Source organism: Ursus maritimus, unplaced genomic scaffold (assembly GCF_017311325.1).
Source record: "Ursus maritimus isolate PB19 unplaced genomic scaffold, ASM1731132v1 scaffold_19, whole genome shotgun sequence".
NCBI lineage: Eukaryota > Metazoa > Chordata > Mammalia > Carnivora > Ursidae > Ursus > Ursus maritimus.
Window position 1 is genome coordinate 6,216,538 of NW_024424341.1, and position 20,114 is coordinate 6,236,651.

General features: G+C 36.1%; 1 protein-coding gene across 1 annotated transcript in view; it reads right to left on the bottom strand.

Moving 5' to 3' along the window:
- The window catches only part of ITFG1 (integrin alpha FG-GAP repeat containing 1), a 271,075-nt gene that overhangs the window by 246,704 nt on the left and 4,257 nt on the right, over positions 1-20,114 (bottom strand). Inside the window, exons 3-5 of the mRNA XM_040633257.1 lie at positions 17,267-17,412; positions 15,799-15,856; positions 14,486-14,560 (exon numbers count right to left, since the gene is read on the bottom strand). Of these exons, the coding sequence (XP_040489191.1) occupies positions 14,486-14,560; positions 15,799-15,856; positions 17,267-17,412 (279 nt within the window). The remainder of the gene's footprint in view (positions 1-14,485; positions 14,561-15,798; positions 15,857-17,266; positions 17,413-20,114) is intronic.

Sequence of the window (20,114 nt, forward strand, 5' to 3'; positions counted from 1 at the left end):
GTCCACACCAAGATACATAACATTAAAATGCCAAAAAGTAGTGATAGAGGGAGCATTTTAAAAGCAGAAAGAGGGGGCGCCTGGGTGGCGCAGTCGTTAAGCGTCTGCTTCGGCTCAGGGCGTGATCCCAGCGTTCTGGGATCGAGCCCCACATCAGGCTCCTCCGCTGGGAGCCTGCTTCTTCCTCTCCCACTTCCCCTACTTGTGTTCCCTCTCTCTCTGGCTGTCTCTGTCAAATAAATAAATAAAATCTTAAAAAAAAATAAAAGCAGAAAGAGAAAAGAAAACAGTTACAAACAAAAGAAACCCCATAAGCCTATCAGCTGGTTTTCAACAGAAACTCTAAAGGCCAGAGGGAGTGGCATGATATATTCAAAGTACTGAATGGAAGAATCTTCAGCCAAGAATACTCTATGCAGCAAGGCTATCATTCAGAATAGAAGAAGAGAAAAAGAGTTTCTCAGACAAATAAAGGTTAAAGGAATTCATGACCACTAGACCAGCCCCACAAGAAATCTTAAAGGAGACTCTGTGTGGAAAGGACAGAACATAAGTAATAAACAAGAAAAGCAGGAAGCGCAAGAGCAGAAAAATAAGTATATTGTAAAAATCAGTCAAGGGACTCACAAAATAAAAGCATGTACAGTATGACACTGTATATCTAACATGTGGGGAGGTGGGGGAGAGGAGCAAAGAATGGGTTCAAACTTAAGCGATCATCAACTTAATATAGACCAATATACACAGAAGATGTTACAGACAAACCAAATGGTAACCACAAATCAAAAACCAGTAATGCACATATAAAAACTAAAGGGAAAGGAATGTAAGTATACCACTAAAGAATGCCAACTAACCATGAGAGAAGAGAGCAAGAGAACAAAACTCACCAACCATAAAACAATGTGGGGATTCACAGTGTCTGGATAGAAAAAACCTGACCCGTATATGCCTCCCTGTATGAGACTAATTGAAAAGCAAAGGAGGGAGTGCCCAGAACGCTGCGCCTTCTCTGAAGTTTCTTGGCTGAATGTGGCTGGATTCTTACTGTGGCTCAAGGGTTTAATCCAGGGAGTAAATGCTTACATGCAGGCCCCTTCAGTGGTCACGTACTTCACGAACTCCGTGCCTTGCACGTGGTGTATTAATTAAACTCACAATAAAAGCAGAGCTACAGCTTGGCTAAAGGCCTTTCACCACTAGAGCGTCTGGCCCCCAGGCCTCTCCGTTCTTCTACTAAGGTGTTGGGAGTAATCCTTTCATTCGTGGTCTCAGGGTTTGCTGAGCAAACCCGACACAACAAGTAATAAAATGGCAACTAAGTACATAACTATCAATAACTACTTTGGATATAAGTGGACTAAATGCTCCAATCAAAAGACATAGGGTGACAGGATAGATAAAATACAAGACCCACCATTACGATGCCTACAAGAGATTCATTTAAGACCTAAAGATTCACGCAGACTGAAAGTGAAGGGATGGAGAAGCATTTATGAAGCATATGGAAATAAAAAAGCTGGGGGAGCAATACTTATAGTGAACAAAATAGACTTTAAAACAAAGACTGTAACAAGAAACAAAGAAAATAATCATAAAGGAAACAATCCAACAAGGTAATGAATTAATTGTAAATATTTATGCACCCAAGTATATAAAAAAGTTAATAAGCACAAAGGGACTAATTGATAGCAATATAATAATAGTATGGGACTTTAACGCCCCACTTACATCAATGGACAGACAGCTCATCCAAAAAGAAAATCGACAAGGAAACAGTGGCTTTGAATGATACATTGGACCACATGGATTTACTAGATGTATTCAGAACATTCCATCCTAAAACAGCAGAATACATATTGTTTTCAAGTGCACATGGATCATTGTGCAGAATAAATCACACATTAGGTCACAAAACAAGTTTCAACAAATTGAAAAAGATCGAAGTCATACCATGAATCTCTTCTGACCACAACACTATGAAATTAGAAATCAACCACAAGCACAAATACCTGAAGGTTAAATAACATGCTACTAACAATGAATGGGTCAACCAAAAAATAAAACAGAAAAGCAAAAAATACATGGAGACAGGGTGCCTGGGTGGCTCAGTCAGTTAAATGTCTAAATCTTGATTTCAGCTAAGGTCATGATCTGAGGGTTTTAAGATTGAGCCCAGTGTCAGGCTCCACGCTGGGTGTGGAGCCTACTTAAGATTCTCTCTCTCCTCTCCCTCTGCCCCTCCCCCGCTAAAAAAAAAATACATGGAGACAAATGAAAATGAAAACACAATGCTCCAAAATCTTCAGGATACAGCAAAGATTTTCTAAGAGCAAAATTTATAGCAATATGGCCCTACATCAAGAGCAAGAAAAATCTCAAATATACAACCTAACCTTATACCTAAGGAGCTAGAAAAAGAACAAACAAAACCCCAAACCAGTAGAAGAAAGAACATAATAGAGATTAGATCAGAAATAAACAAAATAGAAACTAAAAAGCCAAGAGAACATATCAGGGAAACCAGGAGCTGGTTCTTTCTAAAGATCAACAAAATTGACAAACCTTTAGCCAGACTCATCAGGAAAAAAGAGAGAGGGAAGGGGAAGAGAGAGAGAGAAGACTCAAACAAAATCAGAAATAAGAGAGGAGAAATAAAAAGTGACATCAAAGATATACAACTGACTGTAAGAGAATATTACAAATAATTATATACCAACAAATTGAATATTCTAGAACAAATGACACATCTCTAGAAACATACAACCTCCTAAAACTGAATAAGGAAGAAATGGAAAATTTGAACAGACAAATTAGAAGCAATGAAAATGAATCAGTACTCAAAAAACTCCAACAAACAAAAGTCTAGGACCAGATGGCTTCACAGATGAAGTCTACCAAACTCTTAAAGAAGAGGTAATACCTATTCTTCTCAAACCATTTAAAAAGTAAATAGGAAGGAAAACTTCAAAATTCATTCTATGAGACCAGCATTACCCTGATACCAAAACCCCATAATGATACCACTAATAAAGATAACTATAGGCCAATATTCTTGATGAACATAGATGCCAAAATTCTCAATAAAATATAAGCAAACTGAGTCCAACAATACATTTAAAAAAATCATTTGCCATGATCAAGTGGGATTTATTCCTGCGTTGCAAGTGTGGTTCAACATCCACAAATCAGTCAATGTGACACATTACATTAACAAAAGAAAAGATAAGAATCATATGATCATTTCAACAGATGTAGAAAAAGCATTTGACAAAGTACAACATCCATTCGAGATAACAATTCTGGACAAGGTAGATTTAGAGGGAAGGCTATATATGAAAAAACCACAGCTAATATCATCTTAGGGGAAAACTGAGAGCTTTTCCTCTACGGTCAGGAAAAAGACAGGGATGTCCACTCTCACTACTTTTATTCAACATAGTACTGGAAATCCTAGCCACAGCAAACAAACAAACAAACAAACAAACAGGCATCCAAATCAGCAAGGAAGAAGTACAACTTTCACTACTTGCAGATGACATGATACTATATAAGTATATAAAACCTGAAAAACGGTTAGAACTGATAAATGAACTCAGTAAAGTTCCAGGATACAAACTTAATGTACCAAGGAGGTGAAAGACCTGTACTCTGAAAACTATAAAACACTCAGGAAAGAAATTGAAGGTAATGCAAAGAAATGGAAAGACATTCTATGCTCATGAATCAGAAACACAAATACTGTTAAAATGTCTATACTACCCAAAGCAATCTGCAAATTTAATGCAATCTCTATCAAAATGCCAATAACATTTTTCATGGAGCTAGAACAAACTATCCTAAAATTTGTATGGAACCACAAAAGACCATGAAGTAGTCAAAGCAACCTTGAAAAAGAAAAGCAAAGCTGGAGGCAAAACAATTCCAGACTTCAAGTTATATTACAAAGCTATAGTAATCAGAACAGTATGGCAGTGGCACAAAAACAGACACACAGATCAACAGAACGATAGAAAACACAGAAATGAATGCACAACTGCATGGTCATTCTGACAAAACGGGAAACAATATACAATGGGGAAAAGACAGTCTCAAAAAATGATGGTGAGAAAACTGGACAACAACATGCAAAAGAATGAAACTGGACTACTTTCTTACACCATACACAAAAATAAACTCAAACTGGATTAAGGACCTAAATAGGAGACCTGAAACCATAAAAATCCTAGAAGGAAGCACAGGAAGTAATTTCTCTAACATTGGCTGTAGCAACATTTTTCTTGATATGTCTCTTGAGGCACGGGAAACAAAAGCAAAAACAAATTATTGGGACTATATCAAAATAAAATGCTTATGCACAGCAAAGGAAACAATCAACAAAACTGAAAGACAACCTACTGAATGGGAGAAGGTATTTGCAAATGACAATTCTGATAAAGGGTTAGTATCCAAGATATATAAAGAACTTATACAACTCAACACTCCAAAAATTAATAACCCAATTAAAAACGGGCAGAAGACAAGAATACACATATTTTCAAACTTTTTTTAAATTTTATTTTATTTATTTTTTTTAAAGATTTTATTTATTTATTTGACATAGAGAGAGACAGCCAGCAAGAGAGGACACAGGCAGGGGGAGTGGGAGAGGAAGAAGCAGGCTCCCAGCGGAGGAGCCTGATGTGGGGCTCGATCCCAGAACCCTGGGATCACACCCTGAGCCCAAGGCAGATGCTTAATGACTGAGCCACCCAGGTGCCCCGGGAATACACATATTTTCAAAGACATACAGATGACCAACAGACATATGAAAATATGCTCCACATCAGTGATCATCCAGGAAATACAAATCAAAGCTACAATTAGATATCACCTCACACTGTCAGAATGGTGAAAATCAATACCACAAAAGACAACACAAAAGGCGTTGGTGAGGATGTGAGGAAAGAGGAACACTCTTGCACTGCTGGTGGTAGTGCAAACTGGTGTAGGCATTGTGGAAAACACTATGGAAGTTCCTCAGTAATTTAAAAACAGAAGTACTCTATGATCCAGCAATTGCACTACTAGGTATTTACCCAAAGTACACAAAAATATTAATTCAAAGGGATGCATGCACCCTGATGTTTACAGCAGCATTATCTACAATAGCAAATTATGGAAACAGCCCAAATGTCTATTAACTGATTAATGGATAAGGAACACGTGACATCCAGATAGTCAACAGACACATGAAAAGATGCTCAACATCACTCATGATCAGGGAAATGCAAATCAAAACTACAATGAGCTATTAGTTCACACCTGTAAAAATGGCAAAAACAACACAAGAAACAAGTGTTGGTGAGAATGTGTACTCTTGGTGAGAATGCAACAGATGTAGCCACTGTGGAAAACAGTATGGAGGTTCCTCAAAAATTAAATTAGAACTACCCATAATTGCATTAGTGGGTATTTACCCAAAGAATATGAAAACACTAATTTGAAAAGATACAGAAACCCATATTTATTGCAGAATTATTTATAATAACCAAATTATGGAAGCAGCCCAGGTGTCCATTGATAAATGAATGGATAAAGAAGATATGGTGAATATCTACATACATGCACATCTGTGCGTATATATATATATATATATATATATATATATATATATATATATATATACACACACACAGACACACATACACACACGCACTGGAATATTATTCAGCCTTAGAAAAGAATGAAATCTTGTCTATTGCATCAACATGGATGAATCCAGAGAGTATAATGTTAAGCAAAATAAGTCAATTAGAGAAAGACAAATACCATGGTTTTATTCATATGCGGAATTTAAGAAAGAAATCAAGGAATAAAGGAAAGAAAGAGGGATAAACCAAAAAACCAGACCCTTAAGTACGGAGACCAATGGTTACCAGAGGAGAGGTGGATAGGGGAATGGGGAAAATAGGTGAAGGGGATTATACTTATATTGATGAGCACCAAGTAAGGTATAGAATTGTCAAATGATTATATTGTACACCTGAAACTAATAAAAACTGTATGTTAACTATGGTATACTTAAAGAAAGATATGCATTAACAAGGTCTTCTTTAATTATACCTCTTTCCCTTTTTCACCGACCTTGTACTTATATTCCATTTCTCTTACAGAACTTTATCATGATATACAATGTTTTTATATCTGAAATTTGTTTGCTGGTTGTACTGGTCACTCTATCATATGCCTCCAAAGAAATGCATGTCTACAAATTGATACATAAATTAAAATTGGTATTTAAGTTGGTTTTGTTTATACATTCAAGTATTTACTTATTTATTTGAGAGAAAGGGAGAGACAGAGATAGTGACAGAGATAGTGAGAGAGAGAGCACAAGCAGGGAGGAGAGGGAGAAGCAGGCTCCCCGCTGAGCAGGGAGCCTAACACGGGGCTTGATCCCAGGACCCTGGGATCATGACCTGAGCTGAAGGCAGATGCTTAACTGACTGAACCACCCAGATACCCCTATATATGCTCAATTGGTTGAGCATCTGCCTTTGGGTCAGGTCACGATCTCAGGGTCCAAGGATTGAGCCCTGCATCGGGTTCTCTACTCAGTGCGGAGTCTGCTTCTCCCTCTGTGCTCTCCCTTCCAAGCTCTCTCTCTCTCTCAAATAAATAAAATCTTTTAACATGACATTGCCAGAATGAGACAGGATTCAGCATAAAGTCTATTTGTAGACTTCATCTTTATAAACGCTAAGAAATCTTGTTCATATATTTAAATTAAAATCTCCCTGGAAATGATTCTTAGATATTTAGGTATGATAAATATATTGTGATTATGTATTTTTAAAATTTTTATTTGGGATATTTTAGAAATACATATTGAAATATTTATAGATTAAAAATATATTGGGTGTGGGCCAGAAAAGAAAAATGAGGGGAAGGATATGAAAGAAATAAGACTGGTAAGAGTTGGTAAATTAAATATAGCTGGCTGACAGGTACATTATATGCAAATTAATTGTCCCCTTCTCTATATCTTTGCATACCTTTAAAATTTTTAATAATAAAATTAAAAAAATATTAGAGCTGCTGATTTAACTCATTCTATGTATGAAAAATGTCTGCCACATAATCCAATTAGCAAAGCCAGTTCTGTCAAACCAATCTCCAAATGCATGTCATTTTCTGTCAGAGTTTGACTTCAGTTTCTTAATTCAAATATATGTGTCTTTCAAGGAATATTATAAAAACTTGAGAAAAGTACAGAATATGTATTGTGGGGCAGATTATTAAAAACAGTCAAGATTAAAATAATATAGTTCTTATAAAATTGATTTATCTATTTTTATAAAATAGGTTATAAAAACAAGATAGTAAAGCAACATGCTGTTTATCAGTTAACTTATAGCAATGCAATACAGGTAAAATAATTTATAATACAAGAAGTATGATAAAGTACAACAGTTCCTCATTAAACATGAATGAATATTGACCTTTTGGAGTAATTCAATAAAAAGAGAGTATAAAATTTTTTTTAAAAAGGGTATAAAAATGAGAATACCATTTCTTTTTCATTTCTTTACACAGAAGAAACTTTTCCTATGACTATAATAAATGAGAAAGGTATATACTGTAAAAAATTATCTGGCTCAAGAGCCAGCAGGTAAATTTATGTTTTATTAATAAGAGAAAATAAACATTCCATAAGACATAATAAGATCCTTGACTTTAAATGGAATTTTCCTGGTATGATTTGATAAAATAGTTTTCAGCTGTATGATAGAAAAATGCATATCAAATATGAAGGAAATTATGTAAAATTTTTATTTATAGGATTGGTAGTACTGGTGAACATTCTAGTCACATATGAACAACCACTGTCATCATCCAAAACTACATTGGGATAAAAGGTACCTTCTTTCCAGTTAATGTTGTGTCCTAGGAATAGAATACTAAGAAAAGCTGAAAGGTCTGCTTACAGGAATTTGGTGTTTATTATGGATGCTTTTTCTTTGCTCTTACAGGGCTCTCTCTCAACAGTAACAGATTTTTGACAACAGTCAGGGAATGGAAGAGGCAAAGGCATTAAAACAAAAACTGTCATTACTCCCACAACCCTACTCTACCGCATCTGAATTCAGAATATCTCACTGTGGATCAAAATGTTCCCTTTTGCAGCCAACCTTCATCTTAAGAGACATAGGTATTAAGAAACAGAAATACTGCAAATGGTATATTTGTGTTTGGTGCCGTGTGGGCTTTTACTTTCCAGGAAATGCATCAGAAAATTTAGGAAGAGTAAGGAATACGTCATTTTCATATGAAGGAGGAGAAAATTATAAGGAAAACTGGCACATTCTCAGGCACATCAATTTTAGGTAGGAGTACTATGAAACCTGAGGATCTAGAAAGTGATTTACCTAAATGATCTGTTTGCATATTCCTTGGTGGGTCTTCAATCTTGGTAAAGTACATAAAATCACAGACTACTGTGTTGTGTTTCCAAAGACGGCCACATCATTTCCCATCCCACATGCTCTTTTGCATTTCAATTCTGCCAGGCCCACATCCATAGGGAGAGTCTATAATCTCCAATTCCTCTGAACCTTAGCTAGTTCTTTGATCTGTTTTGACCAACAGAATGCAGCAGAAGTGATGCTGTATAACTTTCAGGATTGGGCCTGGAAGAGATCTACAGCTTCTGCCTACATCTCTTAGAAAGCTCCTTCTTGGAAACAGCCACTATGCTATGAGGATGTCCAAGCTAGCCACGTTAGCAGCACCAGCAAAAGCCCTCCCTGACTACAGCAATGGTAATAGCTATACAGAAATGAAGGCAAGAGTACAGGTTTTAGGGACCCCTGGGTGGCTCAGTTGGTTAAGAGTCTGCCTTCGGCTCAGGTCATGATCCCAATGTCCTGGGATCCAGTCCTGCATTGGGCTCCTTGCTCAAGGGGAAGCCTACTTCTTCCGCTGTCTGCTGCTCCCCCTCCTTGTGCTCTGACAAATAATTAAAATCTTAAAAAAAAAAAAAAAAAAAAAAAAAAGAGTATAGGCTTTAGAATTGGGAAGACCAGGATTCAAATCCCAGATTTACCATTTATTTATAAATTCTGAGCTAGTGGTGGTCACTTCACCTTTCAATTAGCCTTTCTAAGCAACCCTGCTCAGAGAGGCTCTTTAGCCACATAAGCTATCTGCTGCAAGAAAAAATAGGAGACAAGTGATGTAACGTGCCAAGCCCAGAGCTACTCAGTAGATATTTAAAAAAACCAAATGGTCTTGTTTAAGGTCTTCTTTCTTCTCTTCCCTCCCCATCCAATCCCAAGCCTCACAGGAGATAGATCAGCTGTGCAACCCCAAGGTATGCCTCTTCTGGAGGAGCACATTGAGGAGCAGGATCCAGGGGAGAATTTATAAATTATAAATTATAAACTATTTTGAATTATTTTACCCTAAATTGAAATAATATATACTAATCTTGCTCAAAGTCTGCTGTATACACAGCTTCTCTATACTTTCCTTTTTCCAGTTTTTTTTTTTACTGTAGTAAAATATAGATAACATCAAATTTACCATCTCCACCTTTTTTTTTTTAAAGATTTTATTTATTTTTGCAAGAGACAGAGAGAGAGCTTGCACAAGCCGGGGTGCGGGGTGGCGGGGGCAGAGGGAGAAGCAGAATCCCCACTGAGCAGGGAGCCAGATGCAGGACCTGATCCTAGGACCGTGGGATCATGACCTGAGCTGAAGATAGATGTTTAACCTACTGAGCCACCCAGGCACTCCCATCTCCATCATTTTTAAGTGTACAGTTCAGTGTATTCTGTGCTTCTTTTAAAATGGACTTTTTTCAATATATATGCATGTAGCAATGAAATAAAAAAAATAGTTTGCCCTCAAAGAAGGAAACAAAAACTTGATATATGCTAATAGAAACAGGCTGAATCCCAGACATTTTAAAATATCAATATTCATGATGAAATGTTACTATCAAATTTCTTTGCATAGAAACTATAAAACTATGCGTTTCTCAACAAAGCTGGTATCTTTCCAAATGATTATTACAAAGAATGCATACCTAAAAATTATAAGATTTAACTAAAGGCAAAGCGACTACATTTTAAGAATAACATCTTAAATCATTCACTTATAAACAAACAAAAATTCACTTACATACAATACTGCCAACCAATACTTACAACAAAGCAGTATAATCAATCACCAGGGAGTTGTGGGTCATTTGACCCCTCAAAAGTTCCCGGTGGGACTCCAGGAAATAAAATTAGAGATCCTTAAGTGACATGCCATTTGAAATAATTACATCATATTCAATTCGGTCAACTGCTAAAGCTTTTCACTATTTCTGTGGCTTAATTTTGAAAAGAAAAAGGTTTAGATGAGAAACAATGGGAAAATAAAATAATTTATCTCCAACAGGAAAATTTCTTCAGGAATATAGAAAAGTTAGAACTATTGTATTGTTTCTATGGAAATACTAATAAAAAACGAATGTCTCAAATCCTAATAGATTGCTTTAAACAACACTGTCCAAATATAAATGGTGTATACGGTGAGAGGGGAGAAGGCTACTAGGGTGATTCTAGTATTTTCATATCAGAAAATATGAATCATCTCAAGCTACCTTTTTTATTAAGATTATGAATGCTACTGCTGATTACAAAGTTAAAAGCTGCCTTGATGATTATTTGGTTCCTTTTGTGTTATAAATCTATAGTTTTCATATTTTTTCTAAACAATAGATTTAAGTGACACAATACTGTTTCATCATTTCATTAAGACAAATATTTGCAATATTTTCTGTAATGCATCAGCAAACCAACAAAATCAGCAGTAAAAATGAAGGGTGATTTAAAAAATCAGTAATTGGTATAATGTGAGAAAAGAGAAGATTACATGGAAATATAGGGATTTATGCCTCTTGGATTGAGAGTAGCTAACTATATGTAAATAGAGATACAGCTTTTTTCTGGCAGTGAAGAAAAATACCCATCCATATAACTAACAGTTAAAAATGGCTGCTTTCAGCGCCATTAATATTCTTTCAAAATTTTTATGCAATCACTTGTGAAGTAAATGGAGTATATGTCAAAGTAGCTATCTATCCCATACCTACATTAATATTCCCAAGTATGCAACTTGGGCCTGAACCAGAAATATGTTTGAACTCAGTATATGAGTCACAGAAATTTGAACAGACCAATATTTTATTTGGCTTTGATTAAAATTACAGGTACAAATGTTTTCACTTCAATACTAAATATTCTGAATGCTTATGCAACATCAGTTTCAAATTTCCTTTTACTGAAAATGCTCATTAATGATAATCTCACATCACTGCAAAAGCTGCTCTAACGCTTAATAGCTAGGTTTTGTTTCTAAGTAATGTGGCACACGATTACATTATTCCAAGTCATTATACATTATTCCAAGTCATTATAAAGTGAGGCTGAGACACAAAGTGAAGCCTCACCTTTGACTATTTAACGTAGTTCAATTATCTCTGGCACCTAAGTAGATTTAGTACCCTTCCTGTCCCTGTTAGATAGCCCCCCACTGTACCAATTAAAAAGGATCCTTCTGCCTATTACCATTGCCTGCTTAGATTGACCATGTGTACATTTACTCCAGCCAAATCAGTCATGCTAGTTTCACTTGTGCGCAATCTCCTATTTCCATGCCTGCACTGGACCAAGTTACACCTGTGGGCTTTTCAGCACAGTCCTATGGGAGCATTTAGTACTCTATTTAAAGATCACTGAAAATTTCCTATAAAACTAAGGTTCTGGCAAAATTTAATTAAATTTAACATAATCTTGGGTCTGCCATGCCTATAAAGCACAACATTTAAGTTGCAAAAGCCAGGTTAGGTTTCTTGAGAAATAAGAATAAGCTGTCAGTCAAGGTCACATGAATAGTCCAAAATGTCAATGCTGATACGGCTTTTTTACTTATGTACAGTACATATGTTTGTAACGTGTAAAAGTGATATGGCCTAAATACATTTTTCTTATTTTAGCGACACATTAATGCTTGCTCCCACAGGGACATATTCAGCTTTCTGTTGTCTGGAATCACGATATTGCTAGGCTATAGTTATCCCAACAATGCTATTGATAGGAATTCTTTTCTTCATTCTTTAAACTGGCATCAGAATAAATCTTGTATACAAGCTTGTTACAGTTAGCTATTATTGTTTAATCTGTAAATGAAAGTTTAAATGAGAATAAATGAGAATAATAAAATACCAGAATATTACTCCAGTATACTGAAATACACCAGAGTATAATGCCTAAAAACTAAAAGTGAATGTCTCCAGGCGTAAGTTTTTAAAGCTATCGTTTTTCAGTAAGCGTCAGAGCAAAAAATCTAATGCAGAATTCAGAACAAGTAAATAAGCTATGACACTATCACATGATACTCTAAATAGTTTTCTTGTAGATTAAGTAGGAAACACATAAAGATATTAGAAATTTTACCTTCTGAATTAACAATAGCTGTTTCAAAAGTTTTAATTTCTAAAGGTCGAATTACGTATTAAACATATTCCAAGTATTTCTTTGACTAAAATGGAGGTTACCATGAAATTAAGCAGGCCAGAAGTCACCATCACGTCCTCAATCACATGTATGCCTTTATTTGTCTATTTATTTATTTTTAAGTTTTCATTTTTCCTAAAGATTTATATATTTATTTGAGAGAGAGCACGTACAGATGAGCACGGTGGGGGGAAGGGCAGAAGGAGAGGCAGAGAGAGAATCTCAAGCAGACTCCCTGCTGAGCATGAAGCCAGACCCCATGACCCTGAGATCACAACCTGAGCCAAAACCTAGAGTCAGATATGCTCAACTGACTGAGCCACCAAGCACCTCAAGTTTTTTTTTGTTTTTTAAATAATCTCTACACCTAACCTGGGGGCTTGAACTCATGACCCCAAGATCAAGAGTTGCATACTCTTCCAAATGAGCCAGCCAGGCGCCCCCTACATGTATGCCATTAAAGAGAGGAAACAAAAAGGCAGTTTCTTGAATAGTCCCAGCCCAAGGCAAACAAGCAGGACTTGCAGTGGCAGGAGTGACCTGTGTCCTCCTCCAACCCCACCCACACTCAGTTCCCCCTAGACAGGGCCACAAAGGCAAAGCAAGATCTCTATCTCATTGGTCTCTAGTGCAGGGCTTTCTTTCAGATATTTTTCAAATACTGGGGAGAAAAAACAGATTTCTCATTCAAGATTCGTGGTAAGTCCCTCAAAGATCACTATCACTAGCGTCAAAACACCCATATTCTTTATTGAAAACCTACAGAAAAAGTGATAGGAAATGTGACAGTTTCTTCTCATAATACCTTAAATTTTGACCATTTACTCATCTATGGGCTGTGAATCACATTTCAAAAGGTAAATATAAAAATATACGACTTTTCCAAAGCACAGAAAGGAAACTTATTAGATTCCCCAACAAGTGGGAAAGACAGATTAATAAAAGGAGTTCTCCGTACTTGCTGGAAAGTCAAACAAGTAAATGGGTTCTGTACTCTTTTTTGTCCAAAGATTTATTATTTATCTGAGAGCAAGAGAGAGCATGCATGTGTGTGCGCACATACACACACGCGTGTGCAAGTTGGGGGAGGGGCAGAGGGAGAATCTCCAGCGGACTCACCGCTGATGGTGGACCCTGATGCGGGTCTCCAACCCACTACTCATGAGATCATGACTTGAGCTGAAATCAGGAGTTGGATACTTAACAGACTGAGCCACTCAGGTGCCCCACGTTTTGTACTCCTGAACTAAGTTTCTGCCTTATCAAAGAAAAAATTAAAGAAGCTAAAGGCATCTCATGAAAAGGATCTTGCTATAAATGTTAGGAGGCCAGTTCTATTTAAGTTTAGAGGAATTATAGCTTTGAATTGCAAGGTTCCAAATAGTTTTTTGAAAGAGTGGCATGCACAGGTAGTAAGAGAATCCTAGCACACATATTGGTCAAGGATAAAGTACACACAGAAAAATTTCCAGAGCCCAGAGAAGGAGTGTTTACATTCTCAGGCAATTATTGATTGCTCATTGAACAAATAAAAGGGAGAAGGAACAGGCTTATCAGGAAAAGTCTCGGAGCTAACATGACTAAGGTGGAGAATTCAGTCAAGACTGCAGCTATCCTATTTAAATTAAAATTTTCCTAAAAAGCATCTAATGGACCAATATCCAAATGGGGACCTATAAAGTTTATATCTCTAATTTCCAAAGGGATAAATGGATTAAGCTGGCTCTACCTAGAGAGAGTTGCAGATCAAATCCCAAAATGTTTGAGAAAGCTTATATGTCGACCAAATGTCCTTTTAAAAATCTTTAAGAGCAAGGATTTCCAATGAGCTGAGTTTTCTCCTAATGGTTAAAGCAATCAGTTCACAAAGACACATAGATCCTCTAGCAGCAATAAGTACAATTAATGCCATGGTTATAATCATATTGACTCACCCTCCCAATAGTATCTGTGGCTGGCTGGATTCATTTGTAATACCAAATACATCAGGAATTAAATCACCATTGAAGCTGAAAAGAAAACATTAAAAACATTAAGCAGCTATTTCGTAAAATTCTCATGTTCTAGCTTTAAAAGGAAAATAACCTTTGGGAGGTGTGGTCGACATCACAATGCTCACCAGTTTCTGCTGTAGTCAATAAAATGTTAGTGGAAGTGTTAGACATGTGTTACTTTCAGGCAAAAGGGTTTATTATTATTACTGGACCCTCCAGCGTGCTTTAAGCTTGCAGTGGCAATGTGAAGAACATGTGTTTCAGGTGGTCCAGCTCCACAGATGATGGGGCCTCTGACACCTGACTGAGTGGTGGCACAGAGCTGAGCCAACCACTGACCCACACTGGACAGGCAGTGTAAGCAAGTGAACTTCTGTTGTGAAATTTTAGGGTTGTCTATAGTTTCTGCATAACCTCACCTATCTCTGAGTGGTAAGAAGAAATCACTTATTTCAGACCCAACCCATGTAGTGAGATGGGCTTAGGAGAAATAACCCACAAAAGTAATCCCCAGCTGGTATAAAAATTCATACTGGCCATTAAATATTGCAACAACAGTGAAAAAATACACAACTATGAAAGCAATCAAACTGAGGGCCTTTAAGATGATTAATCCATGGAATTATAGTTCAGACTTCTAATGGCCACTGATCTATTGATATATGACTATTATTTTAATAACTGTATGAAAGGCAGCAAAGGACACAAGAAAGTGGCTGTACATTGCTTTAGCTCCCCAAATGATGTCTGTATCATTACCAGAAGTCCGGACAGGAATTTGGATTATACTTATCCTAGTACATGAGTTATTTTGAGAAATAAAAGATAACACTAAAGAAGAGGTTTAAAAAAAGGTAAGCTTCTCCTTAATATAGACATTTTTCTAAATCTCTGGAGGAAAGCCCACACCATTCATATTTGTCAATCAAGCACTAACAGTTTTACCCTGACATAGTTACCTTAATTCTTTGAGTAAAGACATGGCTACAATCAACACAGATCCATAATGGATACACTGAAAGCTAGCTAAACAAAAACACAAATTTATTTCTCTTTCCAAAATATTGAATTTCATTTTTTTCTTTTATCCATTATGGCAAGTAAATATCATATAGTCAAGAGTATAAGCCTCTATCAGTTTCAAAGGGAGAAAGAACTTAGTGTCAATGCTACTTTGCAAAGTAGTCTCTTATGTGAGAAATTTTATGTTTGTAAGTTTAAAATCATTCAAAGGGAAGCAAGCGCATACTTACTCCATAATTAGTGGTTCATCTTGAAAAGTCCTATTGAGTACAGTCATATTGTTAGGATCTGTATAGAAAGAAAATATATAAATCAGCAGGCACTTTGTATATTTTTGATATCCACACTTCGGGTAAAATATATTTTTTTCAAGATTCATTTATAATTAATTCCAACTACTATTAACAAGATACTATAAATCTAACTTAAACAGACATCAAGTTTGTAAAGACAAAATACTGGGGTTCATTCTATAGTCAAGACCACCCCTACAATAACTTTCTTTAGAGGTTTCAATCTAAAAATCTTAGGTGAGTCTTCTTTAAATACAATTTAGCACTAGAGCAGCTGACAATATACATAGAACTACTTGACTCTAAATGTCCATGCTTACATACATGAAATGCTTTTCACATGGCACTATTTCTTTAGATATTTACCGACTGAATGAATTTGAAGTATTGAGACTATAGCTTATGCTCTCAAATGTTACAGAAAACACAACTGCATCTCTTCCACTCTCTCTTGAAATCTGGCTCCATGAACAAAGCTATCTACTTAGGTATAATTAATTGGCTTTTCAGGTAAATTTTGAAGGTTTTGGGGTGGATATAGTAGACTGACTCTCAACCTCCACTCCAACCTTTTTGTGTTTTCCTGTAACGGGGAGACTAGAAGCCCAAAACAACATTTCTCACATATCCCTGCATCTGAGATTCTGAATAAAATGTAAGCCTTGCCAATCAGATACACTGAGTTTTGGAAGGCGGGAGTTCCACTTCAGTGTCTGATCACTGAATTTGTGAGTACCAAGAGGCAGGGTGCAGGGCATCCATCTGGCTGGTGAGGGTCACAGCAGACGGTGTCTTTCTAGCAGCTGTCATGCAATTGGCAGTGTTCTGATAGCAAAAAGCCTTCCTTGATGGCTTTGGGGATTGTTCCTGAAAGTTCAACCTAGAGTCTGTTCTTTAGCTATCCCAGTAATTCTATAGGCCACAAAACCCTTTAATAAATCTCTCTTATCCTTAAGCTAGCAGGAGTGGAATCTGTTCTCTGGAACTGACCTCAGACTAGGCCTGGGTTGAAAAAGAAAAATCAGAAATTTGACTTTTAAAAATGTTTTTACAGGCAATTTTTTTTTTTTTAAGATTTTTAATTTATTTATTTGACAGAGATAGAGACAGCCAGCGAGAGAGGGAACACAAGCAGGGGGGGTGGGAGAGGAAGAAGCAGGCTCATAGCAGAGGAGCCTGATGTGGGGCTCGATCCCACAACGCCAGGATCACGCCCTGAGCCGAACGCAGACGCTTAACCACTGTGCCACCCAGGCGCCCTACAGGAAATTATCGACTTTTAAGAAATTCATTACTGAACTGATTACAGAACAATATTTTTGTTACGTATACCTAGGAATAACAGGCATATTCTTCCTTTAATATCCAATGACAAATATTAAAAACTCTTAAAAAACAAATTCACCTAATGTTTGATTTTGTCCCCAGAAGATAACAGCTCCCAATTCACTGCTGGCATGATTTTTGGGAAGATATGTCAGAAGCACATCCATTTGTGAATCTCCATCATAATCCCCTGGGACTACACTTGTTATCAATGCACTGTGATTCCTAAAAGAAACACACATTTTAAGGTATATAGTCAAGCTATAATAGAAAAGGATATCTCTATATTTGTACTACACACAAATATTTTCAATGCAAAATTTAAAATCACAGAACAGACTCTCATTTTCTTCTTTAATTTCTTAACATCCTTCATGTATTTAGGCCTCTCTGATCTACAAAATAATTCAGGATGACTGTAGAGACAAATCTGAAATATTTCAAAAGAAAGCACAGTTTTATGTTTACACTAGCTAATATAGTCCTTTTACTTATTTCTTTTGCCAAGGACACCAATGCACTTGGCTGGTTTATAAGAAATGCAGGCTCATAATCAATTGTTAAGGCAACAAGGGGTATCACTGTCATTTTATTAGTTAAAAGCTTATTATTTGTAAAATATTTAATTTTGGATTTTAATGCAGATGTGAAGATTAAGTAATCATTTTATTTCTGAAAAATATTCAAGATTCACAATGGCAAATAAGTTCTTTTTTTACCAAACCTGGCAATATGCTATCAAAACATACATACCTAATTTTATATTTTAAAAATGAAATAATTCTGAAATTATTTATATTAACTTTGAAAACTTAAAACATGTCTTGTTATAATATTTGAATGACCCAACCAAAGACTAGGTCTTAAGTTCAATCTTTATTAAATTCCACTTAGAGCAAATAGCAAGACAGCAAGTTTTCCAATAGAATAGAGATAATTATTTTGTAAATGGCATCAAGAACCCAAAAAAATATATAACAGGTTTTATTTAAGGTGAAAATGAGAAAAATACTGAAAAGGTTAAGCAAGGTTAAGCGGAGTGAAGAAAAACAATAATTTTATCATAATGCATCTACCTATTATGTCCCATACATTACAATAGTGCTTAATAGCTATCAACTGATAATTTAATTTTCATCACCTGAATTATCATTCTCATTGAACTGACTAGGAAACTGAGGTTTGGAGCGATTAAAAAGCTAAAGCTAAAAGCTAATAACTAACTAGCTAACTAGCTAATAGCTAAATGGAACAGCTGAAATTCAAATTGTGTCAGCCTCTAAAACTGATCTTCATTATGATAAAATCGTTTTGGTAATGCTAGTTTCCTCAAATAATTCCAACAATTCTTTAACTTTTCCATGAAAATACCTGGTCTTTAAAAATGATGATACAGCAACCCCCTAGCAAACGATACCCAATTGTGGAGGTTTCTTCATGTGCATGTGCCTGCAGATGCATACCCAGTAACACATACTGAACATGCCTGTCCAAATATATTCATGATTTGAGAGCAAAAAGTACTCCAGAATAGATTGGAATGTATTACAAAGGATTAGATGGAAATTTAACCTAATCAGGGTATATTGCCACAAATGCCCAGCTTCTTTACGGCTGTAAAAATAGGAAGTAGAACACTTAAAGATACGCGATAGACACGTGTTTATCTTCTGTTCTTTCAAAGAACCCACTAAAATGATACAGAATGAATTTTTTAAAAAAAATATAACCCTCAAAAACAAAGAGATCATAAATGGAGATAGGGAATGGAGGGATGCTAACTGACTTATGAGGACAAGGAAGCTATAAGCTAAAATGGTTGAAGAAAAAGGCCTAAGAAGGAAAGCTTTTCACCCAGAAGAACACCTGAGAGGCTCAGAATTTGCAATCATCAGAAATTGTGAAAGACGAGTAACGCAGAAGGCTGAAAACAGGTTTATCTGAAAGCCTGTATTGTGAGTGATGGTCCCTTGTCCCTCTCTCTCAACAAGACAACAACCAAGCAGTTTATTAACCAGGTATTACAGATTTAAGTCAGAGGAGAGGGTAAGGTTTGGGACTTCAGCTAAAAAGAGGGAGTTAATGGTAAGTCTACCAAAGGAACAATTTGACCCTTGCCCCCAGATCTACCCTATTCCTTGGATGCCAGTCAGCCGGGAACATATCCACAGGGCAAGACAGGAGACAAGTCCCACCATGCAGAGAGTTTCCAATCAGCTCTTTAGTGATATGCTATTAAATATGATACCCCTGCTTTTTGAAGAAAACTACGAATATTAAGGAGAGCCAAAACAAATAGAAATAAGCAATCTGAAGAAAAGAGAGAGAATATAGGGAATAACAAAACTTTAAAACTAAACTTGAAGACATAAGAGAAGGAAGTATGTCCATGAAACAAAAAAGGAACAGCATGCTAAGAGAAAAGAATAAGAAGAGAACAAAGAAAACTTCTTGGAGATAAAAAATACGACAGCTAAGAAAAAAATCAATAGAAGGCTTCAAATAAAACTGAGAAGACCTCCTGGAAAGGAAAGCAAAATGAAATGACAAAAACACAGATAAAGGAATAAAGGGTGGTCCAATAACCAACTGATAAAAATTCCTGAAAGATTTAAAACATTACTAAAGAAATAAGACTATTTCAAAAAGCCCCTAAGGATAGAAGCCTCCAGTCTGAAGGGGCCCACCTAATACCCAGTGTAATAAACGAGAAATAATCTCTATCAAGACACATCATCATGAAATATAAGAGCAAAAGGGATAAAAAAAGACCCTAAAAGCTTCCAAAAGTAAAAATAAAACAAGTCACATTAGAAGGATCAGGAGAAAAAAAAGCACTGGATTTTAAAATAGCACCCCATGAAGCTAGAAGACTATAGGCCAACCAAAAAGTAAAAAAAAATTGGGGACATGGAAGGACAAAGCAT